This window comes from Lineus longissimus, chromosome 4 (assembly GCF_910592395.1).
Source record: "Lineus longissimus chromosome 4, tnLinLong1.2, whole genome shotgun sequence".
Lineage (NCBI taxonomy): Eukaryota > Metazoa > Nemertea > Pilidiophora > Heteronemertea > Lineidae > Lineus > Lineus longissimus.
Genome location: NC_088311.1, coordinates 20,427,755 through 20,450,190, shown reverse-complemented (window position 1 = coordinate 20,450,190; position 22,436 = coordinate 20,427,755). Strand labels below are relative to the sequence as shown.

General features: G+C 40.7%; 2 protein-coding genes across 3 annotated transcripts; one reads left to right on the top strand and one right to left on the bottom strand.

Annotated features, from left to right (window-relative positions):
* Positions 1-2,260: 2,260 nt before the first annotated feature.
* On the bottom strand, positions 2,261-13,992 carry LOC135486602 (coiled-coil domain-containing protein 78-like). Of its 2 annotated transcripts, none has more exons than XM_064769535.1 (20): positions 13,940-13,992; positions 13,531-13,680; positions 13,176-13,393; positions 12,827-12,993; positions 12,439-12,582; positions 11,913-12,109; positions 11,337-11,511; positions 10,485-10,616; positions 9,781-9,999; positions 9,228-9,407; positions 8,838-9,011; positions 7,284-7,334; positions 6,628-6,719; positions 6,258-6,336; positions 5,451-5,576; positions 4,864-5,063; positions 4,343-4,517; positions 3,902-3,960; positions 3,221-3,400; positions 2,261-2,849 (listed from the first exon to the last, which is right to left on the bottom strand). In XM_064769535.1, exons 2-20 carry the CDS (start codon positions 13,644-13,646, stop codon positions 2,732-2,734), a joined length of 2,802 nt encoding a protein of 933 aa, XP_064625605.1. In that variant the 5' UTR covers positions 13,647-13,680; positions 13,940-13,992; the 3' UTR covers positions 2,261-2,731. The 2 variants fall into 2 exon arrangements, with proteins under 2 accessions (XP_064625605.1, XP_064625606.1); XM_064769536.1 differs by having other exon boundaries at positions 13,936-13,975.
* Positions 13,993-14,001: 9 nt separating this feature from the next.
* LOC135486603 (WD repeat-containing protein 18-like) lies at positions 14,002-18,795 on the top strand. Its single transcript, XM_064769537.1, has 10 exons — positions 14,002-14,100; positions 14,713-14,904; positions 15,056-15,160; positions 15,512-15,645; positions 16,068-16,212; positions 16,481-16,624; positions 16,756-16,948; positions 17,164-17,336; positions 18,178-18,234; positions 18,463-18,795. The coding sequence occupies exons 1-10, from the start codon at positions 14,083-14,085 to the stop codon at positions 18,493-18,495; spliced, it is 1,194 nt and encodes a 397-aa protein (XP_064625607.1). The 5' UTR covers positions 14,002-14,082; the 3' UTR covers positions 18,496-18,795.
* Positions 18,796-22,436: the final 3,641 nt, after the last annotated feature.

The window sequence follows — 22,436 nt, the reverse complement described above, 5'->3', positions numbered from 1 at the left end:
AATTTTTTTTTTGAAAGGTCTGATAGTTGCCCTCAATAATCAATAGGTGTTTTTTCGATAGAAAACCACCCAAAAAACTAATAAAATTATTACTAAAACGTTTAAAAAATGCCAAAAATGCCTCAGTGTCCCAGGTGGGTAGTGGCTCAGTAGGTAAAGGGTTAATGTGCTCGCCAACACGATTTGTGAGGGCTGACAAGCATGGCCATCCAATGCCGTCAAATACTAATATCAATTATAGTTGATGGAACTGAAATTTGTCTTAGTTACCCAAGGGGTACATGATTTACAATGACCACTGCACTACTTTCACCTTGCCGCCCAAGGTTTTGAAAGTGACTCACCCAAAAAGCCCAATATAGTGATGCAAATGCATCAGAGTCAGGATGCACTTACTCTTCACTACACACACTTTACAACCTGATTTAGAATACCAGACACCGACAGTCAAAAGCTGTTACCGGTAATTACATGCATGCATTGAAAAGGGTCGTCACTGTCGTCCCATCATACCAAGGGACGAACGCTGGTGCTCTCACTGTTCTATTCAGGGAAATAAGGAGATTGAAGACGAAATGCATTTCCTCTGCTCATGTCCCTTTTTCTCCAGTCTCCGTGACAAATATCTTAACTTGAAAAGAATTGGATTAAAAAGTGAGCTCCAAAATAAAGATTTTTTGTTCTACCTTTTAACAGCTGAAAAAAATGTAGCCCGCCTCAATCACTGGCAAATTTTGCTTCCTTGCTTACCAAGTAAGGAAAACGGTATAGCTCATCATGTATTATATTATAACCTTGAAGGTCAACACTGCTGAATACTACATTATATACCTCATTTATGATCACCGATCTTCAAACACTCTTAAGTAATCTAAATATTATTTGACTACTTTAATTACTTAGTGCTCTTTTTCTTCTTACATTCTTTCTGCACTGCACTTATGTTTATTGTACTTTCATCTTTGTAAAATGTAAATTTTTATACGGATTCAATAAACGATTTGTAATTTGTAATTTGTAAATTTGCATGACATGCTGGACACACCAATTCTATTGATCCCACAGGCAAACAAACAAACAGCCAAAGAGTGGGTCTTATAGACCAGATTTTGCAATATTATCTGAATGCACTATTGGCTAAGCTAGTCTAAATCACCCTAAGTAAAACCTAACTTAACAAGAACGGAAAACTGACAAGACTTGATCATGCCTGCATGCAAATCGCAGCATAATTGCCAAGTTAAGAATTTTATTTATTCAGATGGCTTGCGATAGTTCTATTTTGCTTCTGCAGTATCTGCAACTACTGTAAACCTGCATATTTTTGCAAGCATTCTATTTTCATAGACTTCATGAATAATGTTAATTGGCGAAAATAAAAATGGGGAACATTTTTTTGCCAAGAACTAATTTCGTACTCGGCCACAAAAAGTGGTAAAAATTAAATTTTTTCTGAAATTTTTGCGAACTGAAGAAGTAAAAAGTGCAACATTTTGCGGCTTACTTCGACTATCTTATGCTATCTCAAACCCAAGATGGCTTAAGGAATTAAGACCGAGCAAAGTCAATAAAAAGCACCATCCATGAAATTGAACTAAATATACACATTGATTGTGTTCAAATCATAGCAGCAACAAATGTGTAAATCAATTATGATTACAGTGAACATAAAAGGAAGAGTAGGCTTGTCTGCATAAATATAAACTTCAGGTGTACTGTAAGTATGGGTAGATGGTGTTCCAGACATTCTATGGTTATCAATAATCTCACAATCACATGTACACGTATCACAGATGAATGGGACAAAAACCGACTTAAGTAATATTATTTTCGATAATACGAATTTACATAAACATTTTCAATGCAAAACGTCATATGCTTTGAAAATAAGAAGTCAAAAATATTTTCTATAAAATAACAAACTAATATCAGGAGGAACTTGCAGTATACAGTTCAGCACAGTCAATAATTATTGCAAATAAAGGGAGCCTCATATATTATTGCAATGGCATGAGAACACAACCCTACCCATTTACACTCAAATAATGCACAATGGACGGAAAATAAATATCATGATAATGTTTTACACTTTTAGCAATACTACTGAAGTTTGACACATCTGTCAAAACAAATATTTTATCTGTTCCCACTCCTCGCATATGTTAAGCCCGCAGCACACTAGCCGCCAATTTTGGCGTTCACAGACGTTTTTTGCCGCAAGAGTCCTGAACGTCTGAAAAATCCCTAGTCTGCTACGAACGGCGTCGGCGAACGCGACTTGACGCCACCTGCCACAACTTAACGCCAAATATCTAACATATTTGATTTTTGACACGTGTCGCCGCGTTTGAACGCAAGAAGAAGCCAGGGGTGCTACGGATGGCCGCCTGACTTGGCGTCAGTGGCAAGGCTATGGCCAATCAGCTTGTGTCTTGATGTCACATGATTTCAAAATTGCAGCCTAAAGTGGCGGAAAAGACGCTACTGGACGCCGATTCTGGGATCCACTGGCCACCCGGCATCGAGAGGTGTCAGCTGAACGTTTCTTGTCGCCAAAGTTGGCGGCTAGTGTGCTGCAGGCTTTAGGAGTGAACTACCAGAGACACAGTCAGAATATTATGCAAGGTCCAAAATACTGTCCTTGTGACTTCACTACTAACTGTGACATGTCCTAGCAACACTGTTTTTGCAAAGTAGAGATCCAGATTTATTTTTACGACATCGTTGAATTTCATCTCCTGCGATTGTTCTTTAGCTTATCGTACGCTGCAGCCCCCGACATGGACGTCATGTGACCTTCAGTATCCATGCCAAGAAGACCTCGAAGACGTACAATCTCTTGTTTATACCTGCAGCGAGAAAACACGATCAGATTAGCGAAAATAGAATCAACGCTCAAAGTGTCCGCACAGACGTCGCCAACAAAGTTTGCCGCGTGATGACAGTGTCTCAGTAGACCCTGCCACATTGTTGCACTGATGACAAAGTACAAAGTTTACCGCATGGGCCAATAATGTAGATTTGACGTCAAAAACAGCGCCTTTTGATGTGATGACCTCTCCTGCAAGGCCTCTATATAAACAGCTCAACTTGTAGAGCAGTGGAAAGCAATCTAAAGATCTGTGCTGCGATTCCCAGTCCAGTCAACTTGTAAATCTATATTTCTAGTATTCTAATAGATGCTTTGAACCAACAATTTCACAACTTTGACGACACTCACTTTACAAGGTGCTTATCGATGTATTCCTGGCTTTCCTTCAATTGCTCTCTCAGCACGATATTCTCGGTCATTAAGTTATTGCGCTCAGCTTCCAACTCTTGCTGTGTGTTCAGTGTGAATTCTCGCAGCTGCTTCCTCAAGTCCTGCATCTTTTCTGTCTGAGGGCTGCCACCTCGTCGGCTGCAAAAAACAAGAGCCAAATTGAGCAAACATATAATAAACTGAGTCACAATGCACAAGAGCGCAGAGCCAAGATGTACAAGCGTAAAACATGCACTTGGGTTAGTGGTTTAAGGTATCTGAATTGTTATCTATAAACACTGTTGGTTTGATTTCAGACACTGGTTGTAGTGAAGTTAAAGTAGGGGTTTATAATCTGGTATCAACTACATGTATATGGTTGATGCAGGTCTTCGGTAGTCCCCCAAGTTTGCAGTCACTTTGGCTTCACCCAAAAATCTTGTCTTTTATTCATCAACAGACAGTCCTGCAAAATGTGACTGTTGTGTTTGGTTGCCAAGTCAACATTTGCAGGAAGCAGTTGGGTGGTGCCCTAGTCTCTCCAGGAGCTTGTAGAGTCTGCCATGCACTGTGTGCAGCGGATGCACGGAGGCAGACTTGGAAGTGGTTTTAGTTTAAGTAACTGAAGTGGTTAAGTATCGTCACTTCATTAGGACTTACTCATCCAATAGCTGTGGTTCTTTTCTTCGAGTCACTTCTGGAGCTTCTTTCAGGCTGAGCTGTAAAGGAAGACAGAATCAAATAAAGGGCTGGGTAGGATCAATATGGTCGTAACACCACTTAAAAGTTTGTTACAAGTTTAAGTTTCAGAAAGCACTCCCTGATCATTCGTGGACATATTAAACGTCTGATGCATTCCATTGCTCAGTTGGAGACTATTAAGATGATGATGAGGGTGGCACAAGATTTAAAGTTCGGTCCTACATCGCTTCATTATGTCACATAAAAGGTTTCCAAACAAGAAGAGACTTGAATGACAAAAAGCAGGGAAAAACAATTTCAAACCAATTAAATTTTACAATAGGCTGTTTTTTCGAAATCCCGTCTCCTCCCTATTAGGAACTCAGTATAAATGAAGATACAATTTTCACCAGCACTTACCCGTAGTCTCAAACTCTCTATCTCAGTCTCTGCCTTGGTCAGAGCCTGCTTTAGTCTGTGCACCTCTTTCTGTTGGCTCGATAGCAATTCTCCATCCAAAATCTGAAGATAGGTGTCTTCTGGCCCCAGGTCGATGTCACGGATGCCTCGGGCCTGGATCTCTTGTTGTAGATTTCTGAAAGAACAAACAAGTCACCTGCAAAAAGTTGGCTTAACAGACGTCACAAGCGTCACTTTTCACTCTCGTCATGTCATGTCATTTTCATGTGAAACAAAACACAATTAATTCTGTGTCAACCCAGGGAGCGAAAAACGGACATGTAACAACATGAATCCTATGTAAACCCAAAGACATAGCTCATGTGACAACATAAATCCTATGTAAACCCAAGAGTGGCATAGTTCATGTGACAACATGAATCATATGTAAACCCAAAGAGTGACATAGTTCATGGGACAACATGAATCCTATGTAAACCCAGCCCAAGGGGAACTAAAAGGCATGCTCATTTCCCACTGACCTGTAAGCCACCAGAAGCTGCTCATGCTTCTTGACTGTTTCGATTGCCTTTTTCCTGAATCCCGCGGCAGCATGGCTGAGCTGTTCTTCCCGGAATCGATGCGCCTTCTTCATATCCTTCATCATGTTATTCACATATTCTCGATATTTCTCCGGCGAGGCATGTTTCCCAGGCATACCAGCTCCAGTATCCACATAATCCTATTTTAAAAAGATATGAAAGATGCAAGTCATTTTGTTGATGCAAAGTCATCCTGTTCTTACAATGTACAATCCAAGTGAGTCACTATGTTTATTATGTAATCAAAGGGTTAAGGATATTGAGTTGAGAGCTGAGTGTCAGCTACGACCTTCTTTCCTCTGTAAACAATATTGGGTGATTGTAATTAAGTAGGAGGAAACCGAAGACCCCAGAGAAGAGCTAGGCTGTCAAAAAGAGTCACTCTCTCTTGTCACATGAGTGTAAGGACTGACCAGGAATCATGCCAGGACCTCAGATGTGACAGTTGCTGATGTTTCCACTTCTCCTCTCCAACAACCCTTCATCAAAGGGCTCGTAGCTATTAACAAAATGCCTGCAACACTTACAGCGATGTCCTCGACCCATTTATGCAGTCGTGATTTATAGTCATCGTTGACCTCCTTCATCTTGTTTTGAAGACGGTTATTCTCGTGTTTTAGGTCTTCAGTTTCGCTTCTTGATGTGATTAGTTGCTGCAAAAACCGTCAAAAAATGGTTAGAATATTTTCATGAGTGTCCTGGGCAACCAACTAACCATTTTAGAATGAACTAGAAGGTCTGCACTGTTTACATTCACTGTATTGTCTTGTGGCACATGCAAATAGAAATTAATAATACTGTAGTGCAGTTTAGTATCAAGCAGGCAAATACGCTGAAAATTGACATTTATATTTCAGTTGAACCCTTCTATTAAGGACACCCTTGGGGCTGAGAACTACTGTCCTTAATAGGGAGGTCAAATTGAATGGAAACAACCATTCTGGGACAAAGACTAGTGTCCTTATTAGAGAGGTGCTTAGGGTGGTTTCACTTTAGTTGTTTATCAGCTTCCACAATATAACAGACCCGGTCTTCTACATCTGAAGTCAAGTTCCAAGAATGTTATGATGTGTATGATGTTTTCAGTATGCAACTGACAACAAATGTTGGTCCAGTCAAGAATGACATATGCAAGGTGGAACTTCCTTCAGGTGACACTTCTCTAAGGACACCCTCTCTTTTAAGGACACTAGTTATGGACCCAAATTACTAAGTCCATTCACTTTGACCTCTCTAATCAGGACACCTATTAGGGACAGCACTGGTCAGTTCCAAGGGTGTCCTCAACAGAGAGGTTCCGCTATAGATGTATATCGATAAATGTGTATACTCACAGCATTCAGTTCAGATATCTTCTGCTGCCTCTCTCTACAGAGCTGTCGTAACTCTGTCAACTCGTTTCCAAGGCTCAGGCTGTAAGGGTGAAGAACGAGTCAAAACATGTAAAAAATACAATGAAGTCTTCTTTGAGGAGCTGCTTTATCTTTCTGAAACTACAAAGACATCATGATTGTGCCACTGTCGGCACATAAGAATGCAAAATGCAACACCATCTTATTTAAAGTTTTTTTCAAGTCATAAAACCTTCTGTACCTCTTCAATCAAAATGCTCAAGCACTCGTGTTATAACATACTCTAAAAGTGACTTTGCGTTACAAGTAAAGTTAGTATAAGAGTGAGTGGATCAATCGCAATCTGACTCACATTTTTGCCTCCAGCTTTTTCTGAGTATCATCATATTCGTTCCTCATTCTCGCAGTCTCCGCATCAAGTCTCGTCTGGTTCAAACCAAATAACTGAAATACAAGAAACAGTTTTTTATGTCACCATACCAAATATGGTAATGCATGTACTGTGAACACATGGAGCCTCCATCACCCGTCATGTGCCAATGCTACAGGTCATGTTGTATCCTTATGCTCAAATTCAAGGAGGCCTGAGAATGTGCGAGGCTTGTTTTATTGTCTATTCCCAAGCTTGTAGAAAAACAAGAAACAAGAATGAATTGAAGAAACATCATACACTGTGTTGATGCTATTAAGCTGGATGAGATAATGTGACATGTAAAATGTGACCCGCTCTACCAAAACTAGGCGCTTGTCGCATCTGAACTTGACAGGTTGATACGGACTTGTTGTTCATTTCCCTATTGTAGACCTTTTGTGAAATGTGACCAAATCAGTTTGTAATAGATTTCACAAAAGGTCTACAGTAGGGAAATGAATAACAAGTCCGTATCAACCTGTCAAGTTCAGATGCGACAAGAGCCTAGTTTTGGTAGAGCGAGTCACAAATAGGCATTTGTACAGGTATCCTTTGAACTGGCTTAATTGAGTTGACACAGTATTTATAAGGCCTACCTTGTTTTCAACATCGTCTTTCTCCCGCTGACTTGGTCGATATGCGTCAGGCTGGAAATATACAATATCGTTCAATTTTCTAGTCACCATCAAAAATTTATAAACATAAATGTATCAGAATCAAAATGATTTTTTTTCTTAATCGAGAAATTTACCACAAAGGTTTTTTTGCAGAAGCCTATTTCAGAAGTCCTGTGACTGCTAGCTGGAGTCCTATTATCATTATCATTATCATTGCCGGTGACATTTTATGAAATCACTAACACTGACATAACATTTATTTCCAATAAAAAACAGCGATAAAAAGACGTCACGATAAAACAGTGATATAGAACTTCATCACCACTACAGAGCTAAACACTTCTTCTACCACTATCCAAAATACTAGGAACCAACATACAAAGACACTTTTATCCATAATAAATCCAAAACTTTGAAAAAGAAAAGTTAAACAATGTACAATGTAAATCGTTACTCATACATGTACATCAACACAAAATGCAATTTATCAACAAAAAGAAAGATTAACCTGTTGATTTAATTTGACACCCCGCTGAGGAATACAGCTTGTAAAACATACACAAGGCTTGCGAGATTGCATTTCTGAATTACTATACAACAACATGTACTAACCAAAAAGAAGTGATCCAGTATGTCGTCATAAAGATATTGAGGCAACGACGGCTCCATATAGAGTTATGAGAAGTCAAGCCTCAGAGAGCATGTGTATTTCAAGACAACTCATGCCAAGCAGAACAAGACGTAGCTATGCACATATGTTCATTTCCACATACATGGCAAACTAAAGATACTCTAGTTTCACCAATCTAAGACCGCTTGATATTTACTACAAAATCGAAACAAAGGTTGAGTCGGTATACAACGTCATCACCATTGGACAACTTGGTGTCGCCAACCCATTGCCTAACCGAATTGAACATTTTAAATGGCATCGTATGACCAAGTGTACAATCTCTCCCATTTCTTTAATATTATGAACCGGTCTTAGATCATGAAACTAGAGTGTCTGAATGAGCCATGCATATGTTAATAATTCGCATACATCTCGAGATAATCCCTCAATTACCATAAGTATTCACATTTGAATGTAGGATCAACAGGCACTCTCTGGTATCAGACAAGACTTTTTAAAAGCAATTAGGATAATCTTGTGCAAATATTATCACACACATCACCTTTGGCAAGATAGGCCTATGGGGTCAATTCTTTCACATGACAAAGAAAAGATTTGCTTGAAACCTTGTGTTAGCCACTTTATTTGGATAGCAGAAGACCTATCCATTTGCCAGTTCACTTCACATTGAAGGCTTTAGATGAGTACATACCAATATAGTCTACAAAATCTGAGAACTACTTGGAATAAATTGCAGAAAAACTGTTCAAACGATCAATTTGAATAATTTTTCGTCAAATATTTTTCAACCTTTCCCTAAGTTCTGGGTGAAATGTAAGAAGTAGGTGTCATATGCTCGACTCCACATATGACTGCTCAAATTGGGTTGAACGATATCTAAGTACGTGTATTTCCCCTACCTTGTATCGTGCAGAGATTGACCTGTCAACCATCGCCTTGATCCTCTCAATCTCCCTGTCAGGATCGCCAGCAAACTCCTTCGCTCGGCCAAGATTCTGGAGTTGTCTCATCAGCAGGGCTTTGGCGTTTACTAGATTCAGCAGCTCCATGCTAAGCTCCTCTACTTTTGCAGTCTGAAATATAATCAGGTGTTGGCTTAGATTAGAATAAGGTTCATCGTGTAATGATATTTTATACCGCGAAGCAAAATCTTCTCAGGAAAAGCTACTTGCTTTTCTAATGCAAATCTTCCACTGCATAAACAGAAAATGCTTCTTCCCTGCTGCATTCGCTCATATGAGTGTTTATTGTATGCTGCCGGTAAATGTGATATTGTTCAGCTGACTCACCATAAATTTATGATCCTTGGTCTGTGCCAGGTAGTTTGTTTTGAGGGAGACATACTCATCCGCCAAGTCCTTTCTCTCTCTCTCGATCTCCTCAAGCTTTTCACGAGCATTGTTTGCGGTTTTGATGTACTTGTCTCTCTCGACCTCTCGCTCCATCAGGTCACTCTCGAGCTGAAGAATCTGAAAGAGTAATCATTTGATATCACCATTAACCTCTTCACCATGATGCACCTTTTTTTGGCGATGGGCTGGTTTTGCAGTTTCATGACATCATGACGCAAGTTCACATGCTCACCTTGCAGTCATGGCATATACAGTGAGATTATTATACTGCAGACTGTGTAAATGTTTGCGACCATTTTCATTTTGATTTTTTCAAGGCAAGCCAGTCTCATCCAACAGACACCCATTAGTTAATTACAAATTGAGACTCAGCCTGATCACAGAGCAGACATTGGGTGAAATCAACAAAGATTAGTAAATGTTTCTTTTCAGCAAAAGCATTTACTTGTCCTCTTAAAATATTCATCAACATATTCGCAAAATCTCATACCTTGTTTGTGAGTTCAAATCTTATCGCCTCCATTTCCTCGAGGAGTTTGTTGTTTTCAATCTGCATCTCGACGAGGGTCTTGGAGACCTTTAGCTTCTCCTCCTCCGTCATGAGAAGCTGGCCGGAGAGGTCGGTCTTATTCTGCGCCATCAGACCGAACTTATCCTGGATTTGATCAAGACGATAATGCAGGCGCTCGTTTTTGTCCCGTAGTTGCAGCTATGAAAATAATTCATGGTGGATGAATAGGAGGGCTTTATTCATATTTCTTCTTTGACACATACAGGCTAGTTAAGCCAAAGTTTCAGGAATGGGAGGTTAAGCACAGGCGTCACATGTTACATGTCTTTTGTGACACACAACGTCAACCTGTGTCATTTAGCGTTTTTCTAATAATGAATTTTGAAATATAACCATGACAGAACCCTAATCTTTGAGCCAAATTCCATTGAAAAAAACATTTTTACAGACGTTCGATTACAAATCACCTTGCCAAGATGATTCAAGTGTAGTCAGAGTTTTCACTGAGCTGAAGAAATGATCCTATTGAGAGGGTATGTGAGCCCAGAGAAAATAGTCCATGAGCTAAACCTGATATTGGTACCACCTGGGGGAGTAAAGGCCACTATGATGACAGTCGCCCTCTCTCTGATTCTCTAAATTGCACATAATTGAAGTGGAATTTTCACCAAAAATAAACTCACATTGTCTGTCTGCAACTTCCTCATATCCTCACTGCCACGTACAGCCTTGTCTGGGACTCGTGACGTCGTCGTATTCACACCAAGCTGGCGCTTTAGGTCAATGATCTGCGCCCGCTGCTGGGTTAGCAATTGCTAAAGAGGGGATAACAAAACTGCTAGAGAAGAACTGCTCACTTTCAAAAACCTGCTGTTACCTTGAATCAGTGTTTGAATTTTGTGAAATGTTCTGAGGTTATTGAAGTGTACTTTACATATGCTTAAGCCTCGACAGTCTTTCAACATAACAGAAGTTGTTTCAATTGAAGAAACACAAAATGACTTTAGCTGTCTGGTTTAGAAAACTATTTAATGCTCGATACAATTTTACTGAGAGTAGTCTTTGACTGGTAATGGAATTCACTACAGGTTGTCTAAGGGTAAATCAACAAAATTGCGGCAAAGAAAGAATCGAATTGAATGCTTCGCATCAGTGCACATCAGTGTCACAAGCTTGTCAAACACAAACAAAGACAAGGAAAAGTTTGAAAATCACGTCTTTCAAATCACAGTTTTGAGACGATATGAAATGTCAAGAAATAAAAGGTTCTAGTTGGCTGACCTCCTTCTTCATATGTCCTTGGGCAAGACACTTAACATGCAAAAGTTCATGCCATGTTTGAAACGGAGAAAATTATGATGAATTTGGATAACTGAATCAGCAGTCAGAAGGAAATTTTATCGGCAATCTAGGAAATTGATTCTCCAGGGTGGTTGTACCAAAACATCAAAATAAAAATTGTGTCTTTTTTTGAAAATTGCACAGGTTTATACAGTAGTAGGCCACCTCACTTGGTGAGAACACTTCTAACCTACCTGTGCAAAACTATCATTCCGTATCGGGAAGTTCTTGACCTGACTCATATCACTGCACAGCTTAAACTGAGTGCCGAGATTTCTTGGATCTGGGTTCGGTTTCACACACAGCATCACTCTGGTTTTACAGTTACCGCCTAACTCTTCTTGTAGCAGCTGGGTCAGTTTTGATTCACTGAAATGTAGAATTCATGGATTTTAGACATCACTTGTCAACATCCCCTAGTCAAATGCCAGAGCATGCAAAAATATCATAATTTATCGAGTCAACCTCAGCATGGCTCATCAACATTCCTAAGTCTCTGTCTCAAAGAGAAGTTGAAGTCCGACTCTTATGTAGCACTTTTTCATGGACAGGTCCTCGCTCAAGTCAAAGCGATTCGTCATATCAGAATATTTCGAGAGGATGCTAAGGAGCTGCTATACTATTAAGGGCTCATTTAACAGTTGAACTCTAACAGGAATGAATTAGAGATTAGAGCTACATGTACTTGCAAAAAAGGCAGATGTATTGTCTATAAAGACATTTTAAAGTTTAGACAACAATTCTCTCAATCATAAAACAGGGTTTATTACCTGTAGTTGATTGCTCTGTTTGGAGATGGCACAGCTGCCAGCTGCCTGACAACACTCCCAAAGCTCCCAATACCACGATTCAGGATGGGTCCCTCACGAAGACGCATCTCGTCTGGATTCTCACCAAGCTTTTCCAATCCTGGCATTTCTATGAAAGTCATTCTGGATTTGTGAGGGAATGGATCGTCTTTTGTTTGCTGAAATCAAAGAGAATTACAAGACTTCTTTCAACAGCGTAAGTTTCCTCCTACAGTACAAATCGCCCAAATATTATCTAAAGAGCAAATAATGAGCTACACGCTCACACGGTCTCAACTCAATATTCAAATTTTTAACAAAAATACATTGTTGAAGTCAGTATTCGTAGGTCATAAGGAAGTGTTTACATAACTATGTAGGTCTGGTCATGAGAAAATGCTATCATATCTTCACAGGTCAATAGGAAGTGTTGCCATGTCCTCATAGGTCATTAGCAAAGGATGATTACGATGTATTAAACTGACATTAACACCAAAAGATAGCTTACCAATTCTAGTTCAAACGTCGTAATCACCGCAGCATAGTTATTCGCTGGTCCAAAGTCTGTGTAGGCCTCCGTTTTTCTTCCCCACCCCTGTCTGAAGAGAGTGGTGGCATCATTGGCTCGTTTAACGGCAATACTGCTGCAATGCTGCAAGAGAATGATATGCATGAAGCCAAAAATATATAAGTGAGTCTTGTATATTTTTGATGAAGCGCCATTACTGAAAACAGCTAAATTTTGAAGGGCGTTTTATTTCCCAGCATTTTTTGAAAAAACACTTCTTGCAAAAATCAATATCGGGAATTTACTTATTTTCTGCCAAAATAAACATTGTGAATTGTTTTAAGGTCAAAATCTACTGACATAATGAACTTAATCCACTTGTACTTACCCTGGGATGAACCCCTTTCTCAGCAGTCTCAGCAAGGTCAATGAAGTCATTTGAACTCCTGGGGACAGTCAGGAGATCTCGGACTTGGTCGTTATACACCTCAATCATCTGCATGTGGATGCTGGACGGCTCGTCATTCATGCGATTATCATACAGGTAGCGCTCGTCTGAAAAGCAAACATTAAAAGAGATATAACGGGAGAATTCGTATGCGACATTTGTGCTGTTCTTACAATTCAAAATAAAAACACATCAGGTTTTGTTTTAGATTGTTCGTGTTGGCAACAAAATCTGTCTGGGTGCTCTAACAGTAACTAACAGTTAAACAGTATTTTATTGTTATTCTCACCTGTCTTGACTCTCTGGAACAACTGGTCAATGGTGATAGGGATCAGACCAGACTTATTAGAGCTCTCCCCGCCCAGAGTGAATGACTTGCCAGACCCAGTCTCACCAATCACCATAAAACTTGTGTTGTATCCAGCAATAAATAAGTCCACAAGTGGGTCAACAGATTTCTTGTAGATTTCAAAGTTGGTGGAGTCTCTCTTGTATAGGGTGAGGAAACTAGAAGGAGAAAAAATAGACTGTCAGACTTCACAGTTTTAATTTAAGTCTTAGTTTCATTAACTTTTGTATCAAAGCAGAAAAGAACAGCATGACAAACCCAGTAATTTTTTACAATGCAACTTAAATAACCTCACCTAAAGTATGAACCTCCATGACCAGTAGAGAGTTTGTGGTGACTGTCCACTTCAAGGGAGTATGCCCCCTCACCATGAAGGGTGGGCCTAATCCGCCCCAGAACATCGATATTCATATCAGATGGTGCTCAATGATTCATAACAAATAATCTGCAAATAATAAAGAAAAAAAAGATTAAAATAGTTTCAATAGATCACCAAAATACCTTTCTAGGCGATAGTCTGGACATTTTCAGATAATAATACTGTACATGGATGCACTTCTTAAAATATTGAATTCTGATCAAAAGCAATAAATAATATGAATCATCGACTGATTTCAGCAAATACTACAACATCGAGATCTTATGTTTCAAAACTCAGCATCATATTTCCTTTATTCAAGGCAGAAATAAGTATATTTACAAACTTTTTGACGGGAAAAAGAATGTTGTTTTGCATCGCAACAGGGTTAATCCTCCGCAAGCGCTCTTAACCAGAAAATTTGATGTACGCAAAAATGTACACTGAAATTTTCGACATTCGGAAAGACTTGCGACAGACTTTTTCAAGATGGCTGCGCCCATGGAGGTAAAAATTCCACGTGAACTTTAAAATTGCGTTTTTAGAGGCAGTGAATACCCCAAATGGACAAAATAACAGTATTTTGTATAGCTGACATTATCTAGAATAAGAAATACTATGTGTCAAGTCGTCATCGCCTTTCTTTCGTTTGTTATGATAAAAGTAGTTTCGTCCGATAAACGGAGTACCGTACCGCGGGAGCTAAATTAGTGTCGATCGAATGGATGTTCTAATTTCGGACAATTTTTTAAAATGTCCTATTTCTTCACAAATAGCGTTCTGTGCTCGTGACGTAACATCCCAGACCAAAATCCTGCTTGTACTTGTGCAATAAAGACGTGACTTGTCACCCCGTCGGGGTTTGGCATCATTTTGGCTGTCATGGATGGTCATCCTGAGGCTGAGCCTCTCCACTCCTGAGCTGAGTGGGAGTGCGACATACTCTTACTCACTGCACACGTATTTGAACCAAAAAAACCTAAATATAGGCACAACAAACAAAACTACAATGCTGCTGCTTTGTTGTACCACCACACAATTCAGCAGGACGTGAGAAGATTGACAAAGAGTATTAATTGTCTAGCCAGATCATGAAAAAATCCTCTTGTTTCATTTAAGGTAATCCTTACAAGCGATGTGACAGGACAGATGTGGAATACTTGCGTGTGGGATGCAAACACTGGCACAGCGCTTTCAACCTTCAAAGGAGACACCAGCAGTTCAAGGACATTATGCGTCGTCAATGGAGAATACCTAATGTCAGCTGTAAACAATAAACCTTTACTTCATGTCTGGACGCTTCATCGGAAAGTGAGCATCTTTCTTTGATCCAGGAGTGGAATATGTGCTAGTTAAAATTCTGTCCAATTTTCAATTCAAATTCACTTTTTAAATGAACAGAGTGGGCCTTTTTAAAATCTTACATCATAGTCTTTACCCCTCTTTACCCCTTTTATCTTAGGATCAACAGAAGATTGTATGTCCTGGCAAAGTCTCCTCACTGGCAGTCAGTCCTGACGGACATTATTGTGTTGCGGGTATATCAGAAAAAATACACATATGGCAGGTACGTACTTGTATGTCTTAAAAACTAAAATTTAAATGAGTCATTCTGTTGCCAAGGGCAGGATTGGGTTCTCAATGTCTGTTTCAAAGATATTTCCAATGTCACATCATTCTTGGTCACTTTCAAAGATGACATGTGCTGAAGTCGCCTTTTCCTCTATCCTCACTTAAAGCTGGGCCTATGTTAAATTTGGAGAACCTCTCTACCAGTTGCTGAAGGAGTGAATGACAGGTGATCTGTGCACAGTCTCCTTTTACAGTCGAGGCCCATGTTTAAGATTCCACCCTTGCAGTGGTCAATTTAGATACTTTGATATTAGTGATAACATTGTCAATATTATATTACTTGCAGGTTTCTACAGGTCATTTATTAGTGGTGCTCTCCAGACATTACCAGACAGTCACACAGATAAGCTTTACAGATGATGGTAGTCACTTCATAACAGCAGGAGACGACAATATGGTTATGCTATGGGAGCTGCATAGGTATGGCCACTGGTGTCCAGTCAAAACATCCTTAAGTCGAAACGTCTCCGTTTACAAAGAGGCGAAACATCCTTGATTGTAGATTTTGAAAATTGGTTCTCAGGTTCCACCCATTTTGAGCTCCTCCCGACCCCAGGTGATCATGAGGTCCGAGGACAAATGTTTCCTGCGGATCTCCAGGTATCGACTGGAAATGTACACTGGTTGGAGCTCTCTATCCAAGCGGCAAAGCTTTGGAATGATCTTGGTGATGACATTCAAAATGCTAGGATTGTTTCCATTTCCAGGCATGGGCTTAAGACTCAGCTATCCAGACGATGTTTTTGAACTGCACTAGAACAAATATTTTGGATTTGCAGTATCAAAAATTCAAATCGCCATGAATTTGGAGAAATCATTCTGCAATATATTTCACCTTTCAGGGTTATCAGTCAAGAGGCAGACCCTCACCAAACAGAACCCAAGTTTACCTTCCCCAATCACTCTCTCCCAGTGACAGACATCCACTGTGGCTATGGTGGACCAAGGGCTCGACTGGTCACAGCTTCAAGTGATCAGACTTGCAAGGTTAGTTGCCCATTAAAACGGCATCAGCTGAGAAGGAATTGTATTGCAACCAGTTTGTTGTTTTGCTTTCAGTTGGTAACTCTATGAGACCAGAATCCTAAACATTGGATAATTGAAAACACCAACCACCCATTACCCTACCCTCTTCTTTGCCTATAGCTCAGGATTCCTACTACATTTTAGCTCCACCCTCAAGGGGTTTGATATCTTAACAAAGACCCTCTGTCTTGGGTTTAATTCCTTAAATCTGTACCATTGTGAATTTCAGTTGTGGGACCTTGCTACCGGCAAACTTCTGTGTTCGTTTCTATTCGACGAGGGCCTTACTGCTGTCTGCATGGACTCATGTGAATCTCGATTATTTGCTGCCACTTCAAAAGGTGTGATACATCAAGTCAACCTGTTTGAAAGGGTGAGTATGTCCACATGACGCCGGCACGAAGGGGGCTGGCGGGGGGTGGGGGTTGGGGCTCTCCTGGTGCAAATTCATGCAACTTTCCCATACAGGTGTTGTGAAATTCTTTTTATCTTGTTGTCTCACAGGGTTACCGACCAGAAGCATCCATCCCCAATGCAGCTGACGATGATGCTCTCGTTTTCCTCGGCCATACAAAGCAGGTGACTTGTCTGTCGTTGTCTCTAGATGGGATTGTGCTTGTCTCAGGTTCCAACGACTGCACTGTTAAGATATGGGATGCACCAAGTCGCCAGTGTCTCCGTACTCTTTTACATAAAGGTAGACAATTAAGTTTTCTGTTGTTGTGTTAAAGTAACAAATTTGGCCACTATGGAGATATTTTGCTTCTTGACTTAAAGTTTAAATCCACTTTCAAGTTGTCAATTCGCCTTGAGTAAAAAACAGTGATGTGCACTACCACATTTTCTGAATGCTGTCATTTTAACGCACTATGATTGTAATACTATTCAGTAATAAATACAAAATCATTTTAGGTGCTATTACAAATGCAGTCATCCTCCCTACCCCACGTGGTCTACAGTCACAAGTTCATCCTAGCTTTCCGATACAACCTTTCAAACGACATATGTATAATGTTGATGAGGTTGTGGAAGACAGTCGGGGCATTGTGGTGGTGAGGCAAGCCAAGATGGAGAGTGATGAACAGGTTAGTTGAGGTTGGCCTCAAAAATAGTACAGTTGAACCTCTCTATTGAGGACACCCTTGGGACTGACTAATGCTGTCCGTAACTGAGAGCTGTCCTGATCACACAGGTAAAATACAACTGAAATGACCACTTTGGGACCAAATGCAGTGTCCTTCTAAGAGAGATTGTCCTCAATAGAGAGGTTCCACTGAAGTGGCAAAATGCCATATTGGGCACAAGAGTAATCGACTCCATCCCTCCTACATGCATATTTTGCAACATGTAGCAGCCACAATTCAAATTCGTATCGAATACTTTTGGGAAAATACTTAGTGATATACTGAAGACGACCTTGCTACCTATATCCAGAGAACCTCACTCCAAAGTTATATCCAGAGAACCTCACTCCAAAGTTATATCCAGAGAACCTCACTCTAAAGTTATATCCAGAGAACCTCACTCCAAAGTTATATCCAGAGAACCTCACTCCAAAGTTATATCCAGGGAACCTCACTCCAAAGTTATATCCAGAGAACCTCACTCCAAAGTTATATCCAGAGAACCTCACTCCAAAGTTATATCCAGAGAACCTCACTCCAAAGTTATATCCAGGGAACCTCACTCCAAAGTTATATCCAGAGAACCTCACTCCAAAGTTATATCCAGAGAACCTCACTCCAAAGTTATATCCAGGGAACCTCACTCCAAAGTTATATCCAGAGAACCTCACTCCAAAGTTATATCCAGAGAACCTCACTCCAAAGTTATATCCAAAGAACCTCACTCCAAAGTTATTTCCTCCTGGTAATGGTTATCATTACTTCACACCTTTATTTAACCAGTGTTTAACTCATTTTCCAGGGTGAGGTGCACAAAGTAGCAAATATTCTCTCCCACCACAAACGACGCTGGAATGAGGTAAGGCTACCTGTTCAACTTATTCAGTCATTTGTTCATTGTATAGACTGTGTTCCTCAGAGTGCAGTACATCATCGAGTTAAAACAGCCAATGCACACAAAAAAAACACAAACATACATCAATTTGGCCCCCTGCTCCTGTCTGTGGTCCCCCTTTAACGGGTGTTTCATTCAATGTGAGGTTAAAACAACTTGCCATATGATCTTCACGTTTTTTACCTTCTTCAGATTCCGTCCGAAGAAAACATGAGAATTCCATGAAAGGCAAGGTGGAGGAACTGCTACGGGATGTGAAAAAAACAACAAAAGACCAACTAGCAAATATATCAATATGCCGTGAATTCTTTAGCTCAGACTTGAGCTATGCCCAAGACAATTCATTATGGGACATTTTGTAGGCCGATTAAAAAGTGCTTTTGTATTCACTGAAGTTTTTTGCTGCAACACGTAAAAAAAGCATTACATTGAACAAAAGGTCTGCGGCTTGTCAGCTATACTGAAGGTACATAACTAGGACCTTCTGAGATATAATCGGAAAATAAAATTGGACTCTATATTTCATATCTTTTCCTATTCTAGTCTTTGCCAGCACATTTTACCTTTCTCCCAAAAGAATATAAGGACTTCTTACCTCTGTTATTGAGAGCGCCACCAACCTTATCCTGAGGCAACACTTGCATACATGTAATACGCACAAGGAGTACAAAAACGAATGTCCTCCAATTGTGCCACCAACCCAGTCCTGAGACAACATGCACAGAAGACATGTCTCCTCCAAGTTGGGCGTCCTCCTGGTGAACACCCGTCTTCAATATGAGGACACTCTCCCAAGGAATACCAGGACTCGTGTCTTCTGGTTATTGAGAGCACCACCAAACTAATCTTGGGACATTTTGTACACGAAGACAGTCTTCTCCAAGTTTGGAATCCTCCCCGAAGTCACCCGTATCCATCATAATGAAACTTGCTCCCAAGGAACATAAAGACTCGTGTCCTCCATTGAGAGCGCCACCAACCAATCCTAATGTTGCATGGAGACAGTCATCTCCAAGTTAGGAAGCCTTCCTAAAGACCCGTCTATAACATAAGCACAGTCACTCCCAAGGAATACCAGGACTCATGCCATTCATTATTGAGAGAGCCACCAAACCAATGAGACAACAAGTCTGAGTGGAGAATCCATCGGTGTCCACTATGCGGACAATCTCTCCCATGGAATGCAGGAATTCAACCATGTTCTCCATTACTAAGACCACCCCCAAACCAATAATGAGACAACTGTCACATAAAAACAGTCTCCTCCAAGGTGAGAATCCTTCATGGAGACACCGTCTAAAGTATGAGGACAATAACCGAATACGACGGCTCCTGTTCTCCTGTCCACTAATAGAGAGCACCACCAACAACCCGTCGAGAGGACATAAAAACCCATCTCGAAAAGGGGTATCCTTTTTGAAGACCCCCCATCCGTGTCCAATTTGAGGAGAATCTCTCCGAAGATATACGGGACTCTGAGAAGTCCTCTAGAGCACCACCAGCCCAACCTGACACAAAGCACACATGTAGACAGTCTCCTCCAAATTAAGAATCCTTTCTGAAGACACCTATGCCAAATATGAGGAAAACTTTTCCAAGGCGTGGAGGACTCTTGCATTGTCCTTCATTAATGAGAGAACCACCAACCAAGCCCAGCGAAAACACGTACAGTCACCTGAAGACAATCTCGTCCAAGTTAAGAATCCCTTCCTGAAGACACCTGTGCCTACTACTCCTGCCGTGTCCTCGATCTATTATTGAGAGCACAAACATCCAAATCCTAGGAATCGCAGGAAAGCAGTCTCTTCCAGGTTTAGAATCCTCCCTCAAGTCACTCGCTCAAAGATGAGGACAATCACAATGCACACGGGACTCGGGCACTGTACCCCGTTATTAGGGAGGTTGAGAATAGCGATCGACTTATCTGCCGCGTCCTCCATTTCTGAGAGCATCACCAACCCAATTCTGAGACAATACTTGCATGAAGGCTGTCTCCATTTGCGAATCTTCCCTAGAGACACCCGTTTCTATCAGGACAATGTCGCACAAGTAATACGACGACACGTCCTGTCCTCCATTATTCAGAGCACCGCCATCCCAATCCTGAGACAACACTCAATGGGGACATTCCCCAAGTTGGGAATCCTTCAAGGAGACTCCCGTTTCCAATATCAAGACAATCTCTCCCAAGGAATACAAGGACCCATGCCCTCCCTCAGTGCTTAATTGAGAGCATCACTTTCCCAATCATGAGACATCACTCAAACACAGGGTTTGTTCAAGATGAGTGGGAGTCCTCGCTGAAGACGCAAATGTCTACTATTAGGACAATCGCTCCCAAGGAATACAAGGACTTATGTCCTCAATTATTGCGAGCAACACTAACCCAATTCTGAGACAAAACTTATATAGAGACAGGTTTCCTTCAAGTTGGGACTCCTCGCTAAAATCTCTCCCAAGGATTACTAGTACGAGGATTCATATCATCCATTATGAGAACATCACCAACCCATCATGAGACAACGCTGAAATGAGGTCTGCCTCCCCGAAGACGGGAATCCTTCCTGAAGACTCCCGGCACAATATCTCCCATCGAAAAGGACGACTCCTCTCCTTCATTAGAGACCACACCTACTCAATCCTGAAACGCCACTCATAGATGCGGCCCGTCTCCTCCATCCAAGAATTGCCGTCTCAGAAGTTTGGTTGGTGGTGCTCTCAATAATGATGGACAGGAGTCTCTTTTTTCTTGGGTGGGATTGACCTCCGTTTTGATACGGGTGTCCTTAGGAAGGATTCCCAGCTAGGAGGAGACTGTCTTCATCGGTACAGCGTCTCAGTTTTGGGTTGGTTGTGCTCTCAATAATGATGGACAGAGTGTTTTTCCTTGGGTGGAATTGGCCACCTATTTGATACGGGTGTCTCAAGGATGGATTCCCATCTTGGCGGAGACTTTCCTCATATGTATGATGTCTCAGGATTCGGTTGGTGATGCTCCTCTTATCAATCATTGATGTCCTTGGTAGAGATTGTCTCCATTCAGATTGTTTCCAGAGAAATGGCTTGACTGGTCATTGGCTTCCCTGACAGAGATCGTCCCCCTTAGAAAGCCGCCCAGTTCACGGAGAAATGATGCAATTGGTCATTGGTGTTCCTTACAGAGACTGTCCCCTTGTAAAGAGGGATACCACTAACAAGAGGAGTGGAGGGTGTGATGTGACTGATTCGGCTTGTCTTCTTGTCTTCATTTTTTTGGTTGTGACTTTTAGTGTAATTGGTCTCTATGGCGCTCTTGCTCGAAGAGAAGTGCGGATCTTCCATAGTGGCAACGCCTACAATGTTTTACTAGAGTCTTTCCAATAAATTATTTGAAAGACTTTGGTTTTACCTACCTTAAATTGGTATCTATAAGATTACGATTCATAATTTCACGATATATTTCTGTGGCCACGGCACACTTTGAGCCGCTGTATTGTCACATGGTCATTTCTGTCTTCGATATAGAATCATTGATCCTTTTAAAGAGAGACACGCCTTTGATCGAGATTGTCCCGTTTTAAAGAGAAATAACCTGCTTCCAGAGAAATGGTGTGAATAATCACTGCTGTCCTTCACAGAGACTGTACCTTTTATTGTGAGCTGACCAGCTTCCATGGGAATGGTGAAACCAATCATTGCTATCCTAGATGGAGAGTGTCCCTTTTGTATATACAGCCGTCGCACTTCCGAAGGAGTGGTGTGACAATTCATTGCACTCCAGCAGCGCACCACGCTTGAACTTTTGTCCTGTTATGTTGCTTAAGTTTTAACAAGACAGAAAAGAATCAGTTGAGTAAGCAGAAGAGAATATATATGGAGAAGGAGGAGATGTAACACAAGATGGGCGCCAGAAAATATCACTGACCTTCTGTGAGTGACATGATTTCTCTGAATAACAAGTTGAAACACTGGGGATGGCAAGACAATGGAATTACAACTTTAGATTACCATATTGCCGCTATGACGAATCATGGTCAATATTTTGTTTATGATAATATTTTGTTTACAATATGACTGTTATAACAAATCAAGATGAACATCTTCTTATTGTTTATAGTTTTTGTTTTCAATCAGCGACTTAAAAAGCAATATCTAGGTTAAGCCTTGTCCTCACCAGGATTTATGAC